We start from the raw sequence: 24,727 nt of genomic DNA, 5'->3' as shown, positions 1-24,727 counted from the left end.
GGAAGCCAGGGGCTGCACCAGGCTCCAGTCTGATCTGGCAGTGTTTCTACAGCTGGATGCCCTTCCTAACACCAACCACTCCGCGAGTGTAGTGGGTGCTTTTTACATGCCACCGGCACAGGTGCCAGGGGAGTCTGGCATCGGCCACGATCGGTTGGTACTTTTAACGTGCCACCGGCATGGAAGCCTGTCATGGCGGAGCTGGCATCGGCCATGTCAGCACAGCAATTATCTGGCCTTATCTCCAGCAGCCAAGTGACTTGGGTTTATATAAAAAAAGCATAGAAAACATGACCTTGGTAATTTGTGTTATATTAAATAGATGAACATCAATGGAATTTGTATCTTTGTGGTACCAGTGCCAGTGGCACACAAGAAAACCATCCGAACGTGGCCGTAGCCAGTACCGCATCGACTGGCCTCCGTGCTGTGGGCACGTAACAAACACCATCCGATCGTGGCCGTTCGCCAGCCTCATCTGGCACCTGTGTCGGTGGCACATAAAAACACTATCCGAGCGTGGCCGTTCGCCAGCCTCGTCTGGCACCTGTGTCGGTGGCACATAAAATCACCCACTACACTCTCGGATTGGTTGGCTTTAGGAAGGGCATCCAGCTGTAGAAACACTGCCAGATCTGACTGGCCTGGTGCAGCCTTCGGGCTCCCCAGACCCCAGTTGAACCGTCCAACCCATGCTAGCATGGAAAGCGGACGTTAAATGATGATGATGATGATGAAATATAACCCAAGATAAATGACACATACGCATGCTCATACATGCTTTCCCAAATAAACCTCACTTTCTTATGAAAGCTTGCACAAAACTATAATGTGAAACACAAGCACTTGATCATGTGTGCATTGCAGTTTGAAGCCGAAACAGGTGTAAAGAAATGAGGTTTCATGACGTGATTTCTCGTTCCCTTCTCATTGATATAATCTCTCCATTACCCGTTGAACTCAACAAATGCTTTTGTTTTTTTTTGTTTCTGAAGCATTCGTTTATTGTGTTCCAACACCAAGTTATTAGTATTGCTATACCTAAATGAAATATAGTGGGCTTCTTTCTGTTTCTGTCTACCAAATTTACTCCCATGACTTTGGTTGGCCCAGGGCTGTAGTAGGAGAGCCCAAAACCATGAAGATGCCAAACTTTTTAAGCTGTGTCTACACCTATGAGTACAACACTCTCACATCACCTGCGTACCCCAAGAAAGCTACCCAGAATTACAAACTGATAGACAATCCAGTTATCATCATCATCATTTAACATCCGTTTTCCATGCTAGCATGGGTTGGATGGTTTGACAGGAGCTGGCAAGGCTGGGAGCTGTACCAGGTTCCATTGTCTGTTCTGGCTTGGTTTCTACAGCTAGATGCCCTTCCTAATGCCCACCACTCCACACAGTGTACTGGCTGCTTTTTGTGTTTTAGTTTTCTTCTTTTTTAATCTTTTGAGTGCTGGAGGAAGCGGGTGCAGGTAAGGAGACGACAGCTTCTGTAATAACAGAACAAGCATTTGGGTAAGAGATTTGGGTTTCTGGTTCAGATCAGACCGCCAGGTGGAGAAGACTTGAGTAAGGGCCTTGTATGAGCAGACTGGTGAGGGGGGTCACTGAGAAGCAGACTGAGAGGTGGCTGATGCCCTGATAACTTTTGATGGTGAACTGGCCCCTCACCATCAGACCTTGTCCCAGGAAGCATTGGACTCAAATGGAATGTAGGGTTTCCTTCACTTCTTGTGGAAATCTTGTGAGTATTTCAATGCTTTCATGGGTCAGACAGTATTTTGTCCAGGCAAACTCTCTACAGCCAGATGCCCTTCCTGTTACCAAGAAATGCAACACCCCACCCGTTTTGAAAGCAAGCCAAGATTTCCGCATGGCCAGATATGTTTTTCATGCAAGACCAGAAGCAAAGAATATCCTGCATATGAAGGTGATACTCGTTTACAGCCATCACACGATGTGTAGACAAGGAGACACACAAACACATACATGCAGACACGTACACATATATGACAGGCTTCTCTTAGTTTCCATCAACCAAATCTATTCACAAGGCTTTGGTCATCCAAGGGATTTAGTTGATGACACTTGCCCCAACGACCACAATCGGTAGGTGCCTTTTACGTGCCACCAACACAGGTGCCAGACGAGGCTGGCGAACAGCCACGCTCGGATGGTGCTTTTTATGTGCCATTAAATTTTTTAAATTTGTGAAACCAATTTTGTGTTCTTGTAGAAGTGCAAGCAATTTCTTGCAGATAAATGTTAACAAAATCTTATATGGCCCTCCATTAAGATTCCCTGATCTGGAATGATTGATCACTTGGGCAGTGACTGATTTTAAAGTGAAGAAGAAGAAGAGTGGCCCACCATCAAACTCATGTTTTGTGTCCATCTTGAAACCAGTGGCATTTCATCCCTCTTTATGTTCCGAGTTCAAATTCCACTGAGGTTGGCTTTGTCTTTCGTCCCTTTCAGGGTCAATAAAATAAAGAACCAGTCAAGCACCAAGGTTGGTGTCCTCGACTTATCCCTTCCCCCAAAATTGCAGGCCTTGTGCCAAAATTTGAAACCAACAAAGTGTCATGTAGACTGGCACCATTCAGGCCAAATATTGGCCCCCTGTTTTATGTTCAAACTGTTCAGATCCAACCTCTCGCACCTACCCGGCAATGTCCCTCTAGATATAAACAAATCGCATCCTTGAAATCTCAAATCTATGACAAAATGCATGATAAGTTGAATAAATAAGGATTATATTTGACAGAATACTCTGAATGCCGTAGGGTTAACCCTTTACCACGTAAATGGGCCAACATTCAGCCCAAGTATTCTCCCTGCTTTATGTTAAAACTTGCCTAGTCTGACCTCTCACACCTCTTCTACAATGTCATTTTAAAACTGAAAACTCAAAGCAATGAGGTAATGCAGGAATAATTGAAAACAGTGTAAATCATCATCATCATCATCATCATCGTTTAACGTCCGTTTTCCGTGCTAGCATGGGTTGGACGATTCAACTGGGGTCTGGGAAGCCAGGAGGCCGCACCAGGCTCCAGTCTGATCTGGCAGTGTTTCTACAGCTGGATGCCCTTCCTAACGCCAACCACTCCGTGAGTGCAGTGGGTGCTTTTTACGTGCTAGGCGAGGCTGGCAACGGCCACGATCGGTTGGTGCTTTTTACGTGCCACCAGCACGGAAGCCAGTCGGGGCGGCGCTGGCAATGGCCACGTTTGGATGGGTCTTTTACGTGCCACCAGCACTGGTATCACAACTACAATTTCCATTGATTTTTGAGTGATTTCGATTTCTATTTCACTTGCCCCAACAGATCTTCACAAGTAGAGTTTTGTGTCCCAAGAAGGAAAGGTATGCATAAGTGGGCTGGCTACATCTCAGGAAGAGGCCACGGGTTATGGTCTCACTTGCCCTGCCAAATAAAGATGATATTTGACAGTAAATCAGAAAGCTAATGGGTTAACATTTTAGCAGTGAATCTGGCCAAGTTCCTTTCAAGTGTTGGGCCTCATGGAAGCAAAGTGGCTGAGTTCCTTTTGAGCGTTGGGCCTCACAGAGACATAAACGAGACCTTTGGCATTCCGTTGTACTTGAGAAGAAGACCCCTCAAGCCAAGTAAAATTGCAGTCGTGGCAGATACTGGGGTCACGCAAATGGCACATAAAAGCACCTGTTACACTTTTGGAGTGGTTGGAATTCGGAAGGGCGTCCAGCCATAGAAAACTATACCAAATCAGACTGGAGTGTAGTGCAGCTTACCAGCCCTGGTCAATTCTTTACTACCCACAAGGGGCTAAACGCAGAGGGGAAAAAACAAGGACAAACAGATTAAGTCGATTACATCGACCCCAGTGTGCAACTGGTACTTATTTAATCGACCCCAGTGTGCAACTGGTACTTATTTAATCGACCCCAGAAGGATGACAGGCCAAGTCGACCTCGGCGGAATTTGAACTGAGAACGTAACGGCAGACGAAATACGGCTACGCATTTCGCCCGACGTGCTAACGATTCTGCCAGCTCGCCGCCCTGGTCAAACCATCCAACCTATGCCAGCATGGACAACAGATATGAAATGATGATGATGATATCTGGTCTTCCTATTTCCACACCTGCCTAATTCTTAAAATAAACAGCATTATCATTGATATCTGAAAGCTATGAAATAATGCATGGATTTATTGAAGACAACGGTCAATATGCTAAGGAATTAATAAATGCTTCTTTGTTTTCTTTTGCACACCCAGGTATTGGGTTTGGTGGACTGTGGAGGTTTGCTGGTGTATTTTCCAAGGTAAGTTCCAAAAGACTACCTTACCATAAGGTGTGTTTGTGTGTGTGTGTGTGTGTGTGGTGATAGTTGTGGCAGCCTCTGCTTTGTGTGTGTCATCTATCTATCTATATATATATATATATATATATATATATATATTTTATCAGTTGTACTAATTATGGTCGATAGAAACATTTATAGATTGTGTTTTATATTAACTGTGTGTGTATATGTGTATATATATATTAGAAGAAATGAGGTACTCAGAAGATCGGATGGTTTATATTTATAGATATTTTTTGTATATTACATTTTTATATATATATATATATAAATGTAATATACAAATAAATATCTAAATATAAAAACCATCCGATCTTCTGAGTACCTCATTTCTTCTAATATATAATACCTGTACATCATCTCCAAACCTTCCAATGTATATATATATGTATGTATGCATGTATATGTATGTCTATATATCTATCTATATGTGTGTGTGTGTATAAAGAAAATCATCACAATGATGCAAAACAACCAAAAAGTTAGAAAGAATTTGGCTGTTGATCCTGCAACGAGTTCTATGAGTCTCTTGAAGGATTTGAGAGCCATGGTCACTGTCACAATGTGTGATGCTGTGATCCATTCTATTTCGTCAGCTAGGGTCATACTCATTTAATGACCTGGCAGCCTTCTTGTATATATATATATATATATATATATATATATATATACGCATACATGTACATAATATATGTGTGTGTATGTGTATACATATATATGTGTGTTTATTGTGATGTGTATTAAGAAGCAGAGAAAAGATGATGACAGTCGTGATGAATGGCCTATCATCACACTCAACAATTGTTGTTGCTCAGCTGTGGCTCTCTGAGTACACAAAAGCACTCCCCTGTGCTCCTTTCCAATGTGCCACATTACTCTGACATTCACCTCTATATTTTCTCTTCTATTGAGTGACCTTCCACTTGGTACTCCACTGCTTTAATCTTGAGTAAATTACATAACTGAGCCTCACAGCTGAGTATCCTGTTGCACTCAGTTCTTTTTGAGTACAATGCCTTACTCAACCCCATTCCTCTAAGCACCCAACACTACTCAAACATGCCTATCTGCATATACAGTAGTATTGCTCAGACATATCTCTGGCTACAACCACACTCAGTCATGGCTGTGAGTACTCAAAGAGTAGAAATTTTGTCTGTGTGTGGTGGCCACCAGTAAGACTGCAGGCAATATGGGCAGCACCCATTTTCACGTGTTTCTGTATGCAAAGCCAAGTTTAACAAAGATGGATATTCATTAGCTCAATTCATGTTACATATGTTTCAATAGCCTAGTAATTTATTTGCACATGATGTATTGCATAATATTTTATATGCTAATTTACCAGCCATTTCATCAGGTGATGTGAACTATTGGTAGACAGTATATATATATATATATATATATTTATTTATACACGCACACATACACACACATATATATATATGGGAACACCTGTTTACGAACACCTCTTCTCACAAACAAATTGGTTTACAAGCAATTTTTTAACATGAAACACCTCAGGTGACAAACAGTGTAATAAACATGCAAATTAACAACAATCGTTAGCAACAAGCTGGAAGTATTTGTTGAGGAGCATCAGTTGCTGTCTGGCTCTCACTCCATGCACATCCCTGCTTGAATTCACTGTGTCTTCTTTTGAATTTTCTATGGGAAAAATAGTTTCAGTTTACAAACATTTTGGGTGACAAACTTAAACCATCGCAGCTGTAACATAAAGAAGTGGGTTTGATGATCCACCCCAAGATTTGAGAATGGTGAAACTGTTTGTTGTAATGTTGTCAATGGCAAGAACAACATGACATCATTGTGGAGGCAGTTCAAGGGGTGGGGAGAAGTACTCAGTGCAGTGAATAAGAGTAGAGTAATATTTCTTCAAAACTGAATGTGTTGCTTCCCAAGTCTCCCATATGCATGTAAATATGTCTGTGACACACATACACACACATTTTTATTAATATTTGTTAGAAGCAACAGTAATTCAAAGGTCAAGAGCCTTGTGCGTTGGCATTTATATGTATATATGTATACTCACACATACACACATATATATATATCACATATGTATAGGTCAGACCTATATTTATTAAGGCGGCGAGCTGGCAGAAACGTTAGCACGCCGGGCGAAATGCGTAGCCGTATTTCATCTGGCGTTACGTTCTGAGTTCAAATTCCGCCACGGTCGACTTTGCCTTTCATACTTCCAGGGTCGATAAATTAAGTACCAGTTACACACTGGGGTCGATGTAATCGACTTAATCCGTTTGTCCCCTCTATGTTTAGCCCCTTGTGGGTAATAAAGAAACGGGTATATTTATGTGTGTGTGTACACAGCTTCCTAGATTGGTAGATATACACTTGTGTATGTATTATATCTGTTCTATGTGTTTTATATAAATATAACTTATTACATATATATTTTATGTCTGTATATAAAAATATGTGTATTTATATGTGTATATCAATATCTATGTTTTATGTTATGCTAAGAAATAGTGCAGAGTCCCACATTTCCATAGCGTGATCATTTATTCAGTACTGCATAATATTACATGATATTACATTATTACATGACCACACCATTTCATCAGGCAATATTCACCATCAAACTGTGAAGGAATATATTTGCAGGTAGATATATTGAAATCATGAGTTGTTTTGGAATACTACTTTATTGAAGCTGCTCATTTTGGAAAGGGGACAGTTTGAATTATAGCCAATCAAATCACTATACATGCAATGGCAGCAAAAATGATTATAATAATGGTAGATATCAAAGTTAAAAACATTTACCAGCCAAACACAACAAACTACACCAAATTGTTGTCAGAATATTTGCAAAGTGGAGTCAAGATCACCTCAGCGAGTCTTGTATAGGCATTGAGTCATCTAAATTGCAATAATAGAGTCCAACCAAACAGTGATATTTTGAAATCATTCAACATACAACTTTCAGGTCAGCATAGTATATGATAGGAAATACATCTATCACTTAAGATCTTCCTCAGTTAAAAATGTTCTGTGGTACATGTCATATAAGGGATGCAGTGTCTGTTATATACTATGCAGGCCTGAAATGTACGTATTAAATGGTTTCAAAATATCAGTATCACTATATGTGTGTGTATATATATATATACACACACATACACATGCATATATGTATATATATTGTTGACAATATATAAATTTGGTCCAATGGTAGAACATCTGTCATGTTGACTGGTGATGTCGCTGTAAGTCCAACAGGCAGCCTTTGACTTTTACTATCCAAAGGGGGTTTTTAACTCTATGCTTATACACTGTTATCTATAGCCTTATCTGCTTCAAGATTCCACAGGATTTAATTTGAAGCTACTGTTAGTAGTTTAGTGTAGCATGTGTTTCTGATGAATCTCTCACATTCAGATATACAACATGGCTGGCCTTTTCATTTCCTGTTATCCTTTCTTCTGTTTCCTCAAAAACCAGTATCCTTCCTCATTTCTTTCAAGAAAGACCAGCCATGTTGTATATCTGTTTCTGAAAGATGGCTTAGAAACACACCAATCACTATACAAGCTTGTTAGACCATCATGTTTTCACAGCATGAAACTAGCAGCAGCTTGGATTTAAATCCTGTTTGTATTAAATGACATGCATGTGCACTCTTCCTCATATGACTTCTGATTGTCTGTCAAACTGTTTGTTTCCTTCATAAATATCCAGAATGTTGGTTTCGTTAAATTTATGACTACACACTTCGATCCATCACCTGTGTATTAGAGAACCTTATTACATTTATGTCATTTAATTGTAAACCATTGTTGTTGTTCTGTGCATGGGTGTTACCGTATCAGTCTCCTCCACCTGTGTGTAATTCTCTCCTTAATAATTAGAACCCAACAAAGAATGGAAACATAAAACACCAAGAGTCACTCAGATCCATCGCTGAATCTGTATATGTATGTATGTCTCTATCTACACTCACACACACGTTCTAGAGAAACAAGAACAAACAGCTTAAAAATTTGTGCTACCCACATTTCCATAGCGTGATTATTTATTCAGTACTGCATAATATTACATGATATTACATTATTACATGACCACACCATTTCATCAGGCAATATTCCCCATCAAACTGTGAAGGAATATATTTGCAGGTAGATATATTGAAATCATGAGTTGTTTTGGAATAATGCTTTATTGAAGCTGCTCATTTTGGGAAGGGGACAGTTTGAATTACAGCCAATCAAATCACTATACATGCAATGGCAGCAAAAATGGTTATAATAATGATAGATATCAAAGTTAAAAACATTTACCAGCCAAAAGTTTATGAAAAGACATTTACAGCAATAAATTATTCACCTGTCAAAAGCTTTTACAAATTGGTTTGTATGACTAGGCAATATAAGATACATATATATATATAAATAATGAGGGAGATAAATTAATATTAATTTTAATATCAATTTAAAACCAGTAGTCCAGCATACAAAAAATCTGAGAAGTCAGAGAAAATTCTAATATATGTGTATATTGGCAGGGCTTACTGCTAGGAAATCGGCCGAATGCTAGAAATAGACCATCAACAATCAAACTACAAGGAAATTCTCTAGAGGAAAGAATTCAGCGAACACCAGAACCAAATTTGGCGGGCAGGACAGATGAAAATTTATATAAAAAACAGAATATATATACACACACACCAACGGAAGGTGAAAGAGACTAAACCAGCTTAGGAACTGATTTCTAAGAAGTCAAGGGACCCTACTAAGTATGTGTGTGTGTGTGTGTGTGTGTGTATGTATATATATATATATATATATATTATATGTGTATATTTGTATTCTTTGTGTATTCAATCATTGTCACACTAAGGGAATAGTTGGAGGAATAAGTGTGAAAGTTTTGTAGGAGATTATGAAGGGGCAACTAGAGAGTGTGTGACAGCAGAAGAAGTAAAATGAAAGTGTGTGGAAAGATGATGTATTCCTTTGAAATATCATTCAAAGAAAATATACAACTGTAGAGTAATAATTTATGAGTCAGATGGGATAGTCTGAGTTATCTTCCCTTTATATGTGTGTGTGTGTATGCACACAAACACACACACACACACATAAATATATTGACATGACTGGGTGTAATGTTTATATGCATCATCATCCTCATAATCATTTAATGTCTGTGCTGGCATGGGTTGGATGGTTTGACAGGAACTGGCAAAGCCAGGGGCCATACCAGGTTCTATGTCTGTTCTGGCATAGTTTCTACAGCTGGGTGCTCTTCCTGACACCAACTCTCTACAGGGTGCACCGGGTGCTTTTTACATGGCACCCACAGCTAAGTAGCTTATCAGACAAAAGAAATATACATACATAGGCACAGGAGTGGCTGTGTGGTAAGTAGCTTGCTAACCAACCACATGGTTCCGGGTTCAGTCCCACTGCGTGGCATCTTGGGCAAGTGTCTTCTGCTATAGCCTCGGGCCGACCAAAGCCTTGTGAGTGGATTTGGTAGACGGAAACTGAAAGAAGCCTGTCGTATATATATATGTATATGTGTGTGTGTGTTTGTGTCTGTGTTTGTCCCCCTAGCATTGCTTGACAACTTATGCTGGTGTGTTTACATCACCGTCACTTAACGGTTCGGCAAAAGAGACCGATAGAATAAGTACTGGGCTTACAAAAAAGAATAAGTCCCGTGGTCGATTTGTTTGACTAAAGGCGGTGCTCCAGCATGGCCGCAGTCAAATGACTGAAACAAGTAAAAGAGTAAAAGAGAGAGAGTACAGATATAGACATATCTCTATAGACACATATACATATATGTGTATACATGCACATATACATACATATATTTGTATACGGTTGCTGCGTTTTAGAAGGAATACTTTGGTGTGTTTTATGTTTTTGCCTTCAAATATTTCCTTCTTGTCTTGAAAAATAAATCAACCATTATATGTTGTAAATATTGCATCAAAAACAAATCTTTATCCCTTCCTCATGAAAACTATCTCTCTCTCTCTCTCTCTCTTAATGACTACCATAATTATAATGAGGAGGAGGGAGGCCACATGGGGGCAGGAAGTGTTGTAAAGTAATTCACGTGTATACATTTAATTCCTTAAAAAAAAAATCCTTAAAAATGTTTTAGCCCGAAGGCCGTGGCCATGCTGGGGCACCACCACTGAATGAGCTACACTAATATGTGAATCCACCTCTGATACGTGGCACTTGATCAACAAGGGAGTTCGATGCCACTGCCCGCATCTGTGTCTCCTGTCGTGAGGTAGGTTCATCTGGGACCCCCAACAAGAAGAGATCCAGCTTAGTTTTAAAGAAGCCCACATCCACACCATGTAAGTCTTTCAGGCATTTAGGGAGGATGTTAAAGAGCTGTGGTCCTCTGAAACCCAAGCTGTTGCAGTATCTGGACCTGTATTTTAATTAATATGCATTTAGTCTGACTCTGCTCATAAACCCATATATGGCACCATATCTTATTTTTGATCTTTTATTAGACTGCGGCCATGCTTCAGCACTGGGTTTAGTCAAGCAAATTGACCCCTGCATTTATTTTTGAAAGCCTGCTACATTGTTATCAGTGTCCTTTTATGAAACTCCTAAATTATAGGGGTGTCAGCAAACCAACACTGGTTACCAAGTGATGGTGGAAGACAAACACACACACACAAACATCCTTCTATTCTGTCGCAGATTCATCTTGTACCTGACCCCCTCCACAGGTGGATAAATCATGTCATCTCTGCAGCAACATGCCTGATCCTTTCCCTCTATAATAGCGTCCTTATCCCTCCATTTTAACCCCACTCAGGTTGAGGGGTCTCATCTTGCAGGTACTTTGTGATGACACTAGTGCTGGTGCCACATAAAAAGCACCAGTACACTTTCTTAAGTGGTTGGCATTAGGAAGGGCATCTAGCAGTAGAACCCATGCCAAAGCAGACTATGGAACCTGGTTGAGCACTCTTGCTCATCTGTTCTTGTCAAACCATCCCAGCATGGAAGAGAAGGACATTAAATAATGATGAGGATGATATACTCTTTACTCTTTTACTTGTTTCAGTCATTTGACTGCGGCCATGCTGGAGCCCCGCCTTTAGTCGAGCAAATCAACCCAGGACTTATTCTTTGTAAGCCCAGTACTTATTCTATCGGTCTCTTTGCCGAACCGCTAAGTTACAAGGACATAAACACACAGCATCGGTTGTCAAGCATGCTAGGGGGACAACACATACACACACACTCTCACACACACACTCACCACACACACACACACACACACACACACACACACACACACACACACACACACACACACATATATATATATATATATATATACGACAGGCTTCTTTCAGTTTCCGTCTACCAAATCCACTCACAAGGCATTGGTCGGCCCGGGGCTATAGTAGAAGACACTTGCCCAAGGTGTCACGCAGTGGGAATGAACCCGGAACCATGTGGTTGGTTAGTAAGCTACTTACCACACACCCACTCCTGCATCTATGGTGGGCTTCTTTTAGTTTCCATCTATCAAATCCACTCACAAGGCTTTGGTTGGCCCAGAGCTATTGTAGGAGATGCACATCCAAGATGCCATGCAGTGGGACTGAACTCACAACCATGTGGATGGGACACCAACTCGTTTACCACACAGCCACATTTTGTTTATAGGACGCTCCTCCCTTCAGTTACCTGTAATGTTAAGTTAAGTTAATTTTTTGGCTCAAAAAGCAAGGCCATGTAGGGGGACATGGAGTTATGTACAGTTAGGGTGTTCATGTAAAGAGTTCAGGCCACTTGTGGTCGAGGGAGACTTTGAACCGAGCGGTCGTCGGCATCTTCACTATCTCGTCCGGCAGCTTATTCCACGGATCCGCAATCCGGACGGAGAAAGCCCCTCTCCTTCGACTGAGATGAAATCGTCGCAGATAGAGCTTTTCGGAGTGACCCCCGCAGCTGACACTCTGGAGCAAGAGTGAAGAACAGCTCTTTCGAGAGGTTATACTTTCCGCTTATGATGTTGTGAGCAAGAACGAGATCTCCACGGCATCATTATTTTCTAGAGAATAAAGGCCGAGCGTCTTCAGCCTTTCTTCATAAGACAAATGTCTTACTATTTTCAGCATCTCATTGGGGTTTAATAGGAAAGAACTGAGAGACTTTGGATAAGAAATCCCAGTGTCCTCACACTGAAGCCCTTAACATAGATTACAGGTAATCCTTCTTATATTATACAGAAGGGCCCCAGTGACATAGCATAGATTTTTACAAACCTGCACAGGGGCAAAAATTAGCCACCTTCTTTACCTTTACTCTTTTACTCTTTTACTTGTTTCAGTCATTTGACTGCGGCCATGCTGGAGCACCATCTTTAATCGAGCAACTCGACCCCGGGACTTATTCTTTTTGTAAGCCCAGTACTTATTCTATCAGTATCTTTTTGCCGAACCGCTAAGTAACGGGGACATAAACACACCAGCATCGGTTGTCAAGCAATGCTAGGGGGACAAACAGACACACAAACATGCACACACACAAATACACACATATATATATATATACATATATACGACGGGCTTCTTTCAGTTTCCGTCTACCAAATCCACTCACAAGGCATTGGTCGGCCCGGGGCTATAGCAGAAGACACTTGCCCAAGGTGCCATGCAGTGGGACTGAACCCGGAACCATGTGGTTGGTAAGCAAGCTACTTACCACACAGCCACTCCTGCGCCTATATAGTCATCATTTTATATCCATTTCCCATGTTTTTACATTGTGACTTTGCCCCCTCCCCCACTTCCTAGGCTACTTTTCTTTGGCTGTTTCTACAACTGGATGCCCTTCCTAACACCAACCACTCCATGATTATAGTGGGTGCTTTTTACGTGCCAGACGAGGCTGGCAAAGGCTACGATCGGATGGTGCTTTTTATATATATATATATGTATGTGTGTGTGTTTGTGAGTCTGCATTTGTCCCCACCGCAATCACTTGACAACTGATACTGGTGTGTTTACGTCCCCGTCACTTAGCGGTTCAGCAAAAGAGACCGATAGAATAAGTACTAGGCTTACAAAGAATAAGTCCTGGGGTCGATTTCTTCAACTAAATGTGGTGCTCCAGCTTGGCCGTAGTCAGATGACTGAAAGAAGGAGTAATATATATATATTTATGTGTGTGTGTTCATGTATGTTTCTGTATATATGTGTGTGTGTATGTATATGTGTATAGATAGATAAATATATTTGCATGCGTGTTTGTTTGTGTGTGTGTGTGTGTGTGTGTGTATGTATATATATATATATATGTATATGTGTGTGTGTGTGGAGGCGCAATGGCCCAGTGGCTAGGGCAGCGGACTTGCAGTCGTAGAATCGCGGTTTCGATTCCCAGACCGGGCGTTGTGAGTGTTTATTGAGCGAAAACACCTTTAAGATCCACGAGGCTCAGGCAGGGGGTGGTGATCCCTGCTGTACTCTTTCACCACAACTTTCTCTCTCTCTTTCTTCTGTTGGCCTGCTCGCTTAGCCAGCGGGGTGGCTTCATTCGAAGGCTAAAACAATGCAAATGCATTGTGACCAGTGACATCTGATGGTCTGGTCGGTCACGTGATATATATATATATATATATATATATATATATATATAATATATATATATATATAAATATATATATATATATATATATATATATATATATATATATATATATATAAATATATATATATATATATATATATATATATAAATATATATATATAATATATATATATATATATATATATAAATATATATATATATATATATATATATATATACATATACATATAACACATATATATACACACACACATGCATACCACATTTTTCTCTTGCATTCGTCCATTTCCTTTTTTACCTTTCTGTATTTCTGTTATCCTCCTCCTCCTCCTCCTATCCATTACCTGTGAGTCTTCCATGCCTTCAACACCTCAACACAAACCAATGACAGCCAATCAACAGTGGATGCAACCTCTCTTCGTGTTTTCCTCCGTCTGTCTTTGTTTCCACTTCTTCCCCTCCATCGTATCGTTGTCCCATCTCCATCGGCATTCAGACATTTGTTTTGTTTTTTGTGTATGTGGGGGTTCTTTTTTCATAAGTGCATAAATATATCTCACTTTACAACCATGTGGTTCCACATTCAGTGCCACTCTGCAGTACCTTGGGTAAATGTCTCCTACTATAGACCTGGGTTGACACATAGTTAAGTTAATTTTTTGGCTCAAAAAGCAAAAAGCAAGTAGGGGGACAGGGAGTTATGTACAGGGAGGGTGTTCATGCAAAGAGTTCAGGCCATTTCTGGTCAAGAGAGACTTTGAACCGAGCGGTTGTCGGCATCTTCACTATCTTGTCCGGCAGCTTATTCCACGGATCTGCAACCCGGACGGAGAAAGCCCCTCTCCTTCGATTGAGATGAAATCGTCGCAGATAGAGCTTTTCGGAGTGACCCCGCACCCAACGCTCTGGAGCAGGAGTGAAGAACAGCTCTTTCGAGAGGTTACACTTTCCGCTTATGATGTTGTGAGCGAAAACTGTATGGAAGTCTATCATGTATGTGTGTGTGTGTAGGGTTGGCTAAAAAGTCTGTTCATTTTTTGTTGATACTAAACTTGAAACGCTCTGCTCAGTGGCCAACTTCTGTCTGTCCTATCCACATGCTTTGGTTACTTGACATTTCAATGTAGTCCAACACGAACATCCGACAAGATAGGTATTTTGTGTGCTTGGGGTCAGCCTGAAAATGGAGAACCAAAACAAATATTATTGATACCTCATGCTTTTTTTATTTTAAAAAATGGCAAGACGATAGCAGAAACCTGCAGGAAGATTTGTGCTGTGTGTGCCGGTGGCACGTAAAAAGCACCATCCGATCGTGGCCGTTTGCCAGCCTCGCCTGGCACCTGTGCCGGTGGCACGTAAAAAGCACCCACTACACTCACGGAGTGGTTGGCGTTAGGAAGGGCATCCAGCCATGGAAACATTGCCAGATCAGACTGGGCCCGGTGCAGCCTTCTGGCTTCCCAGACCCCAGTTGAACCGTCCAACCCATGCCAGCATGGAAGGCGGACGCTAAACGATGATGATGATGATGTGTGTGCCAGAAATGGTGTTTAAAGAATTTGATTGGGTAAGTTTCTGGTTCAAAATGCACCTCACTCTGAAATCCAACTGAGATTAGCAACAACAAAATGAAGGAGCAAGTCAAGACCAATCCGTGTTCTACAACCAGGATAATCGCAGACATTCTCCAAATCTCCAATGTCTTCCAATTGGTTATGTCAGCAGGTGCAATGTTTCTGTTCCAGAGCATTTGAATGGAGCTAAACTCAACCAGTGGTTTTCCATTTGCAGTTTGTTGCAAAAATGGTAAGGAAACAATCCTTTTTCCGTAGAGAATGGTGACAGGGAATGAACAATGGAAATTGTCTATAAAAATGTGAATCGCAAACTATCATCAAAGAAGTGTGAAGAACCACCACAAACAACCTCTTAAGCAGGAGTTCACTGAAGAAGGTTAAGCTTTCAGCTGATGGGGTTGGAAGGGTGTTGTCTGTTACAAGCTTTTAGTTAGTTAGTTAGTTAATTTTTTGGCTCAGAAAGCAAAGAGCAAGGCCATGTAGGGGGACATGGAGTTATGTATAGGGTGGTGTTCATGCAAAGAGTTCAGGCCACTTGTGGTCAAGAGAGACTTTGAACCGAGCGGTTGTCGGCATCTTCACTATCTTGTCCGGCAGCTTATTCCACGGATCTGCAACCCGGACGGAGAAAGCCCCTCTCCTTCGATTGAGATGAAATCGTCGCAGATAGAGCTTTTCGGAGTGACCCCGCACCCAACGCTCTGGAGCAGGAGTGAAGAACAGCTCTTTCGAGAGGTTACACTTTCCGCTTATGATGTTGTGAGCGAAAACTGTATGGAAGTCTATCATGTATGTGTGTGTGTGTAGGGTTGGCTAAAAAGTCTGTTCATTTTTTGTTGATACTAAACTTGAAACGCTCTGCTCAGTGGCCAACTTCTGTCTGTCCTATCCACATGCTTTGGTTACTTGACATTTCAATGTAGTCCAACACGAACATCCGACAAGATAGGTATTTTGTGTGCTTGGGGTCAGCCTGAAAATGGAGAACCAAAACAAATATTATTGATACCTCATGCTTTTTTTATTTTAAAAAATGGCAAGAAGATAGCAGAAACCTGCAGGAAGATTTGTGCTGTGTGTGCCGGTGGCACGTAAAAAGCACCATCCGATCGTGGCCGTTTGCCAGCCTCGTCTGGCACGTAAAAAGCACCCACTACACTCACGGAGTGGTTGGCGTTAGGAAGGGCATCCAGCCATGGAAACATTGCCAGATCAGACTGGGCCCGGTGCAGCCTTCTGGCTTCCCAGACCCCAGTTGAACCGTCCAACCCATGCCAGCATGGAAGGCGGACGCTAAACGATGATGATGATGATGTGTGTGCCAGAAATGGTGTTTAAAGAATTTGATTGGGTAAGTTTCTGGTTCAAAATGCACCTCACTCTGAAATCCAACTGAGATTAGCAACAACAAAATGAAGGAGCAAGTCAAGACCAATCCGTGTTCTACAACCAGGATAATCGCAGACATTCTCCAAATCTCCAATGTCTTCCAATTGGTTATGTCAGCAGGTGCAATGTTTCTGTTCCAGAGCATTTGAATGGAGCTAAACTCAACCAGTGGTTTTCCATTTGCAGTTTGTTGCAAAAATGGTAAGGAAACAATCCTTTTTCCGTAGAGAATGGTGACAGGGAATGAACAATGGAAATTGTCTATAAAAATGTGAATCGCAAACTATCATCAAAGAAGTGTGAAGAACCACCACAAACAACCTCTTAAGCAGGAGTTCACTGAAGAAGGTTAAGCTTTCAGCTGATGGGGTTGGAAGGGTGTTGTCTGTTACAAGCTTTTAGTTAGTTAGTTAGTTAATTTTTTGGCTCAGAAAGCAAAGAGCAAGGCCATGTAGGGGGACATGGAGTTATGTATAGGGTGGTGTTCATGCAAAGAGTTCAGGCCACTTGTGGTCAAGAGAGACTTTGAACCGAGCGGTCGTCGGCATCTTCACTATCTCTTCCGGCAGCTTATTCCACGGATCCGCAACCCGGACAGAGAAAGCCCCTTTCCTTCAATTGAGATGAAATCGTCGCAGATAGAGCTTTTCAGAGTGACCCCACAGCCAATGCACTGGAGCAGGAATGAAGAACAGCTCTTTCGAGAGGTTACATTTTCCGCTTATGATGTTGTGAGCAAGAATGAGATCACCACGGCGTCGTCGTTTCTCTAGAGAATAACGGTCGAGCATCTTCAGCCTAACTAATTAACATGCAGCAGAAATTCCTGGGGTTTGCTGCGAAATTCAGCCCTACCCTCCATAGCCACCTGACCTTGCACCTTCAGGTTTCCACCTGTTTCACTCTCTTCAAAATTCATTGACTGACCTTCAACTCCGAAGACGATGTAAACATTCACCTGGAAGAGTATTTTCGACAGTAAAGACAGGAAAATTCTTTGGGCAAGGAATAATGAAGATGGCAGAAGATACTGGAACTGCACGGCAATTATACCATTGGCCGAATAAATCACTTTGCCCTTGAAACTTGTGTCTTATTTTCTCTTAAAAACTGAGCAGACATTTTGGCCAACCCAATATATACATATGTGTGTGTGTATGTCTTTGTATTTGTGTTGGCACCCTATCACTGCCACCATACCTTGGCAGCAGTTCCATGCAAGAAACCAATAGAATAAGAATGAAACTTTAAAAAAAAATAAGTGTTGGCATTGATCTATTCCTCTCCCTTTCGAGATGCTCCAGCATGGCCACAGTCAAATGATTAAAACAAGTAAAAGATTGAAAATAAGTAGTGTGTAACATATATTACATATTATATTTTTAGTGCAATATATTGATTCCTAGAATGACATGGCTTTCACAGAAAGCTCTTCTTGTGAACCTGGCTATCAGACAACACAAATCCCATACAAACAAATATAATGCAGAGTTCCATGCAGCTGACATCCAGAAGATTTGATCAATTACATGAACTATAAAAAAGTCAAGAAGTATGAGAGGTGAATATATGTATGTAATTATTTGTCATTGTTAGGATTACAGCTGTTTCACAGCCTTCATCGTGTAATAATATTTCAGTGTATAATAAACGATGTTTTCACTAATATGCATGCTACACATTGAACAATCTGTGCAGATAATGAAAGCCAGGACTAATTTGTAAATACACAGTTATCTTGTCTAATGTGTTGCAGATGTGTAAACAATTTATTATATGCTGAAATTATTATTACATGATGAAGGTTGCGAAACAGCTGTAAACTTAAGGATGACAAGTGATTGAATATATCCACCTCACATACCTCCTGACTTTTAATTGTTTATGATATATCGCTTTTCTTTTTTTTTTCCTAGCTTTTTACTTGTTTCACTTATTAGACTGTGACCATGCTGGAGCACCACTTTGAAGAATCTTTAGTTGAATGTATTGACCCCAGTTCTTTTCCTTTTGTTAAACCTGGTACTTATTCTGTCCCTTTTACCAAAATGCTAAGTTATAAGGACATAAACACACCAACACTGGTTGTCAAGCGGTGATGGGGGACAAGCACACACACACACACGAAGGGCTTCTTTCAGTTTCCATCTGTGAAATCCACTCATGAGTCTTTGGTTGGCCCAAGGCTCTAGTAGAAAAAATAAACTTGCCCAAGGTGCCATACAGTGGGACTGAACCCAGAACCATTTGGTTGGGAAGCAAGCTTCTTACCACACAGCCACACTTATATTATGTAATATACAATTGTCAAAAAGAGTCCGTCCAAATTGAGGGTGGGTGGTCACGCTAAAAAAAGTTACTGATTTTTGATGCTTGCGTTGTTTTTGTTATCTTTATTGTTATTGTTTTAGCCCCAGTTCAGCCCTGACTCCCAGGACTATATTTAAAGGGGTTCCAGCAGATCTATGATCATAGACATTCCAGTTGTGACCATCCTGTCTTTTATTCAGACATAATGCATCTAAGGACTACATAATGCTTCCTTGTTTAACCACTGGTTAGTCTTGCTTCAGGAGACCTGTGGTCATAGACATTCCAGTTGTGACCATCCTGTCTTTTATTCAGACATAATGTATCTACGGCTACATTATTGAATGTGTCCTCTTGTTGTTTAGCCCTAGGTCAGTTCTGTTCTAGCAGAACTGTGATCAGAGACACACCAACATTGACCATCTTGCCTTGGTGTATCTAAGCTTACATCCCAGTGTATCCAACCAATTTCTAAACCATGAGGTGTTATTTAATGGAGATTTGGCTGCTATTTCTAGCTGATTAACTTTCCATGTAGAGGCTTCTTCACTGACTCATTAGTTCTTAACACTAATGAGTCATGTCAACTTCTTGTGTGTCATGTTAAAGTTAGTAATAAGGCACTTGCTAATTAGTAATGTTGTTAATTAACCAAGAATGTCATGAATTTAGTGGTTGTTTGGAGAGTCACTTAATAGGTTGTTGGAATCACAATAAGGTGTTGGAGTCATGATGAGTGTGCTGGAGTCATGGTCGAGGGGAGAAGGTGGTAGTTTTGTGAGTCACAATATGGTTCACTAACACTTATATTGTCAAGACTCGAGTTGATGAGTCACAAGAGTCAAGTCAGTGGTGATTTTAGTGGTTAAGGGGGAGTCAGGTGTTAGAATTGGCTCACAGCATACTGAATTTTCAAATAGGGGGTGCTGAGAGGGGGTGGGTAATTTGAGATGATGATGTTGTCAGAACGGGGTATGGAGAGATGGGAATGCTGTGAGATATGGTGGTATGAAGTGGGGGTTCAGTGAGAAGGGGGTACTGTGAGATGGGGGTACTGCCAAAATATTGCTGCCTTATGTTTGTTTTTCTTTTTCTTAGGAGAAAACTTGAGCGTGAATTGAGAAGCCTGAGATGGAGACGTTTAGCAGTAAGTTAGTCTCTCTCTCTATATATATATATATATGTCACGGTTAACTGAGCACTCAAACACACACACACATATATATATATTGTCATACATTCATACACACCCTCACATAAAGTTGTATATGTGCACTTACACACACACACTACACCCACTCATATATTTGTGTGTGTATTCACTTGTGTGTGTGCACGTGCACACGCATATATGCACTCACTCACATAAATATATTCACTCTTGCACATGCACGCACACACATGTTGTCGTTCACTTATACACATCCTCAAATAATATTATATATAAATATGCACTTGCATGTACACACACATATATACTTACACACACGTACACATATACAAAGAATGGTTGAGAAAGCCAGAGCTTTTCAGTTGTGAAAATATTAAATAACTATAAAGAGTAAACTCATCCCTTATAACGTTTGAAAACCTGATATTTTGGGTTAAAATGCCCTTTGTTGGTGTCGGAGTGCATGGCTAAGTTTATGGCAGCTTCAAGCCATAGACACATATCTGTGTTCCCACACACACGTATACATACACATATATACATATATATTTTGTGTGTGTGTTTGTGTGCATATGTGTGTGTGTGTATATATATATATATATATATATATATATATATATATACACACACACACACATATATGTGTCTGTTTATGTGTATGTGTGTATATATGTATATATATATATATGTATGTGAGAAAAATATATACAATACTTCTAGTCATATTCATTTGTACCTTGCCTACATGCATTCACACACACACACACACACACGTGTAGTCACACACCTGTACATGCATGCACACAGAATCCTATTTAGGTAGTCATATGTATTTATATATATATATACACACACATACATAAACGTACATATACATACATACAAGCATACATGCATATATATATATATATATATGCCTGTATGTTTGTCTGTGCATGTGTAAGCTGTGTTGCACACCCCTGTACACCCATATCCCTGCACTTGTTTCTTATCCTTTTTCTCCCCTGTTTCCTACGCCTCCATCCCTGCCCCCCCCTCCCTCACAACCTGTCTTCGTGTTGTGGAAGTCAATGTGATGGTTGTTCAGTCTGCTAGAAACAGCAGCCAAATCTCCCTTATATCACACTCTGCCATATTAAAAGGAAAGGGGTGGTGCAGGCGCATTGAATTGCGTAGTCCTTGATGCACTATGACAGGAAGAAAATGGCAACAGCAATAAGGGCCTCTTTAGCGGTGTATTTGACTTGCTAGAAATAGCAGCCAGACCTCCCTCAAATTACACCTTACTGTCTTAGGATAAGAATGAAAGTATTGGATAATATGCTATGCCCCGTGGCAGGATGGTTGTTGCTGGATCAGCCTTGATCAGCCTTGGGCTAAACAACAACAGCACGCAATAGACATTGTTTGGCCCTAGGTCAGTCCTGATCCAGTAGACCTATGATCAAAGATGACCAACCTAATTTTTATTCTGGCATAGTGTATCTAGGACTACAATTATCTAATGTGTCGTTGTTTGGCCCCAGGTCAGTCCTGATCCAGTAGACCTATGATCAAAGATGTTCCGGCTGTGACCATCCTGTCTTTTATTCTGGCATAGTGTATCTAGGACTACATTATCAAATGTGTCCTTTGTCATTGTTGTTTAGCCCTAGGTCAGTCCTGATCCAGCAAACCTATGATCAAAGATGTTCCAGTGGTGACCATCCTGCCTTTCATTCTGGCATAGTGTATTTAGGACTACATTATCAAATGTGTCCTTGTTTTTTAGCCCTAGGTCAATCCTGATCCAGTAGACCTAAGATCAAAGATGTTCCACCTGTGACCATCCCGTCTTTTATTCTGGCATAGTGTATCTAGGACTACAATTATCTAATGTGTCCTTGTTGTTTAGCCCTAGGTCAGTCCTGATCCAGTAGACCTATGATCAAAGATATTCCAGTGGTGATCATCCTATCTTTAATTCAAGCATAGTGTATCTAGGACTACAATTATCTAATGTGTCTTGCATCATTGCTGTTGTTGTTTAGCCCAGGGTCATTCTTGATCAGGCAGTCCATATTCAGCAGATCAAAGACGACCGGGCTATTTTTTATTGAGACATGGTGTATCTTGGACTCCATCATTTAATGTGTCCTCATTGTTTAACTCCAGGCTAGCCCTGATCAAGCACACAGACTTACCTGAAGGTGGGTGGAATCAATCTATTGTATATCCTTCCTTTTGTGTGGAGAGATTTGGCTTCTGTTTTTAGCATGTTAAATAACCATATAAAGATTCTGTCATTTGGCAGGGGGCACTTCTCCAGCATGCAAAGCTAAATAAAGGGGTTACTTAAGGGGACAGCGGAACAATTGTGGAGTCTTTATTTAACTGATTCATTGCAATCAAAGGCCTTTCCAACCATGACTTGCACTACATTTTCTTACATGTCCTTTATTTTTAAGATTTGGAATAGATTTGGCTGATGTTTCTAGCACATTGAACAAGCAGTTAGAGGTTACTCACATAGCTTTGGTTGTGTGTGTGTGTGTGTGACAGTGGTGATGGGAAGGGGTATATACTATGGATACAGTAATGGTGATGATGATGAGGGAAGTGGTGGGTATGATGGTATGCCACTGATGGTTGTTGTCATTCAGCCATGATCCAGCTGACCTATAATCAAAACCACTCCAGCCATGACTATCCAGCCTTTTACCTACATGCAGGTTATCCAGGACTATATTAACAAGTGTTCTTAGTTCTAAGATATCAGGATGTGATTTGAGGGAGATTTGGCTGCTATTTCTTCCATGTCTGACTACCATGTAGAGGTCTCTCTCTAATTAGCTCATACATAAGACTGTAGGGTGTGATTTGAGGGAGATTTGGCTGCTATTTCTACAAGTCTCACAATGGCCTTCTTTCTGTTATCAGCTCAAAATAAACTTTGTTGTTGTCAGTGTTCACTTCCTCCCCCCCCACCCATTTCATTGTTGATCAGCCCTGTAATGAAAGATGTTCCAGCTGTGACCATCACCTATTGTGCTTTTATACATCATTTAAGTCATACAGTTCTATATTTAAGAGATGAGGAATTATGTACGATATTTACATTATTTACAATAGACGGATATTTGTCCTCATCTTGTTTGTTGTTAACACAACGTTTCGGCTGATATACCTACCCTCCAGCCATCATCAGGTGTCTTGGAGAAATTTTGAACAACCCAGGTTCAAAATTTCCCCAAGACACCTGATGAAGGCTGGAAGGTATATCAGCCGAAACGTTGTGTTAACAACAAACAAGAAGAGGCCAAATATCCATCAAATGTAAATAATGTTCATTTAAGTCATTAGAGATTGGTTTCAGGGTAATTTTACTGTTATTTCTAGCAGGTCCACTGAATCTGCAGAACCTCTCTTGTTGATCTCTGACACCATCACAGTACACGGAAGGGGAGGGTGCAGCAATACACTTTCTCCTTTCCATCCTTCCCTCTCCTCAAATCCAACCCCAATCTGAGACATGGCCGTGTGGTTAAGAGGTTTGTTTCACAACCACTTGGTTCCAGGTTCAATCCCATTGTGTGACACCTCAGGCAAGTGTCTTCTATAGCTTTGAACTGACCAATCATTATTTGATGTCCATTTCCTATACTGGTATGGGTTGGATGGTTATATATATATTGCCATATTTCATTCCATAACAGTTACCTCTGGTGAGCGCAAGGTTACATAATCAGATTGTTATCTAACACTCCGTTGAACCTGGTGCGAAACCGATTGGCAAGATCAGCCGTAATGGATATATATAATATTGAACACTTTGATCTGTGTGTATGGTTGTTTAGTCCACATAACTCTGTAAGGAATTTAAGGCTCGTTTCCCAGTTTCTCTGTCAAATATATTCTTCCAGGGATGAGCTCCAGTCCATCGCAGCAGTATGTACATCTGCCAGCTGAGTGGACTGTTGCAACATGAAATGAAGTGTTTTGCTCAAGAACACAATGCATTGCCCAGTGCAGGAATTGAAACCACAATCTCACGATCATGAGTCCAACACCCTATCCACTAAACCATGCACCTCCACACACACATGTGTCATTTAATGTGCTTTATATTGATGCTGGCAATGGGGGTTGGATGGTTTTACATGAACAGACAATCCAGAGGGCTGCCCTAGGTTCTAATATTGGTGTTGGCATGGTTCTTATAGCTGGATGCCCTTCTTAATGCCCACCACTCCTCAGAGTGCCCTGGGTGCTTTTCTTAAGAGAATCCAGCACAGGCA

General features: G+C 40.8%; 1 protein-coding gene across 6 annotated transcripts in view; it reads left to right on the top strand.

Annotated features, from left to right (window-relative positions):
• Positions 1-24,727, top strand: part of LOC115226150 (neurofibromin) — a 75,628-nt gene that overhangs the window by 37,059 nt on the left and 13,842 nt on the right. For 3 of the 6 annotated variants that reach the window (XM_029797147.2, XM_029797146.2, XM_029797145.2), the window contains one exon: positions 4,274-4,320. In XM_029797147.2, coding sequence (XP_029653007.2) covers positions 4,274-4,320 — 47 coding nt within the window. Of the gene's footprint in view, positions 1-4,273; positions 4,380-9,146; positions 9,301-20,377; positions 20,427-22,604; positions 22,640-24,727 lie in introns of those variants that run through there. The other 3 variants (XR_003883005.2, XM_029797149.2, XM_036514956.1) reach the window with 3 other exon arrangements.

The sequence above is a fragment of the Octopus sinensis genome, linkage group LG29 (genome assembly GCF_006345805.1).
Source record: "Octopus sinensis linkage group LG29, ASM634580v1, whole genome shotgun sequence".
NCBI classification, from domain to species: domain Eukaryota; kingdom Metazoa; phylum Mollusca; class Cephalopoda; order Octopoda; family Octopodidae; genus Octopus; species Octopus sinensis.
The sequence above is the reverse complement of the archived record's forward strand: the minus strand, read 5'-3'. Positions and strand labels throughout refer to the sequence as shown.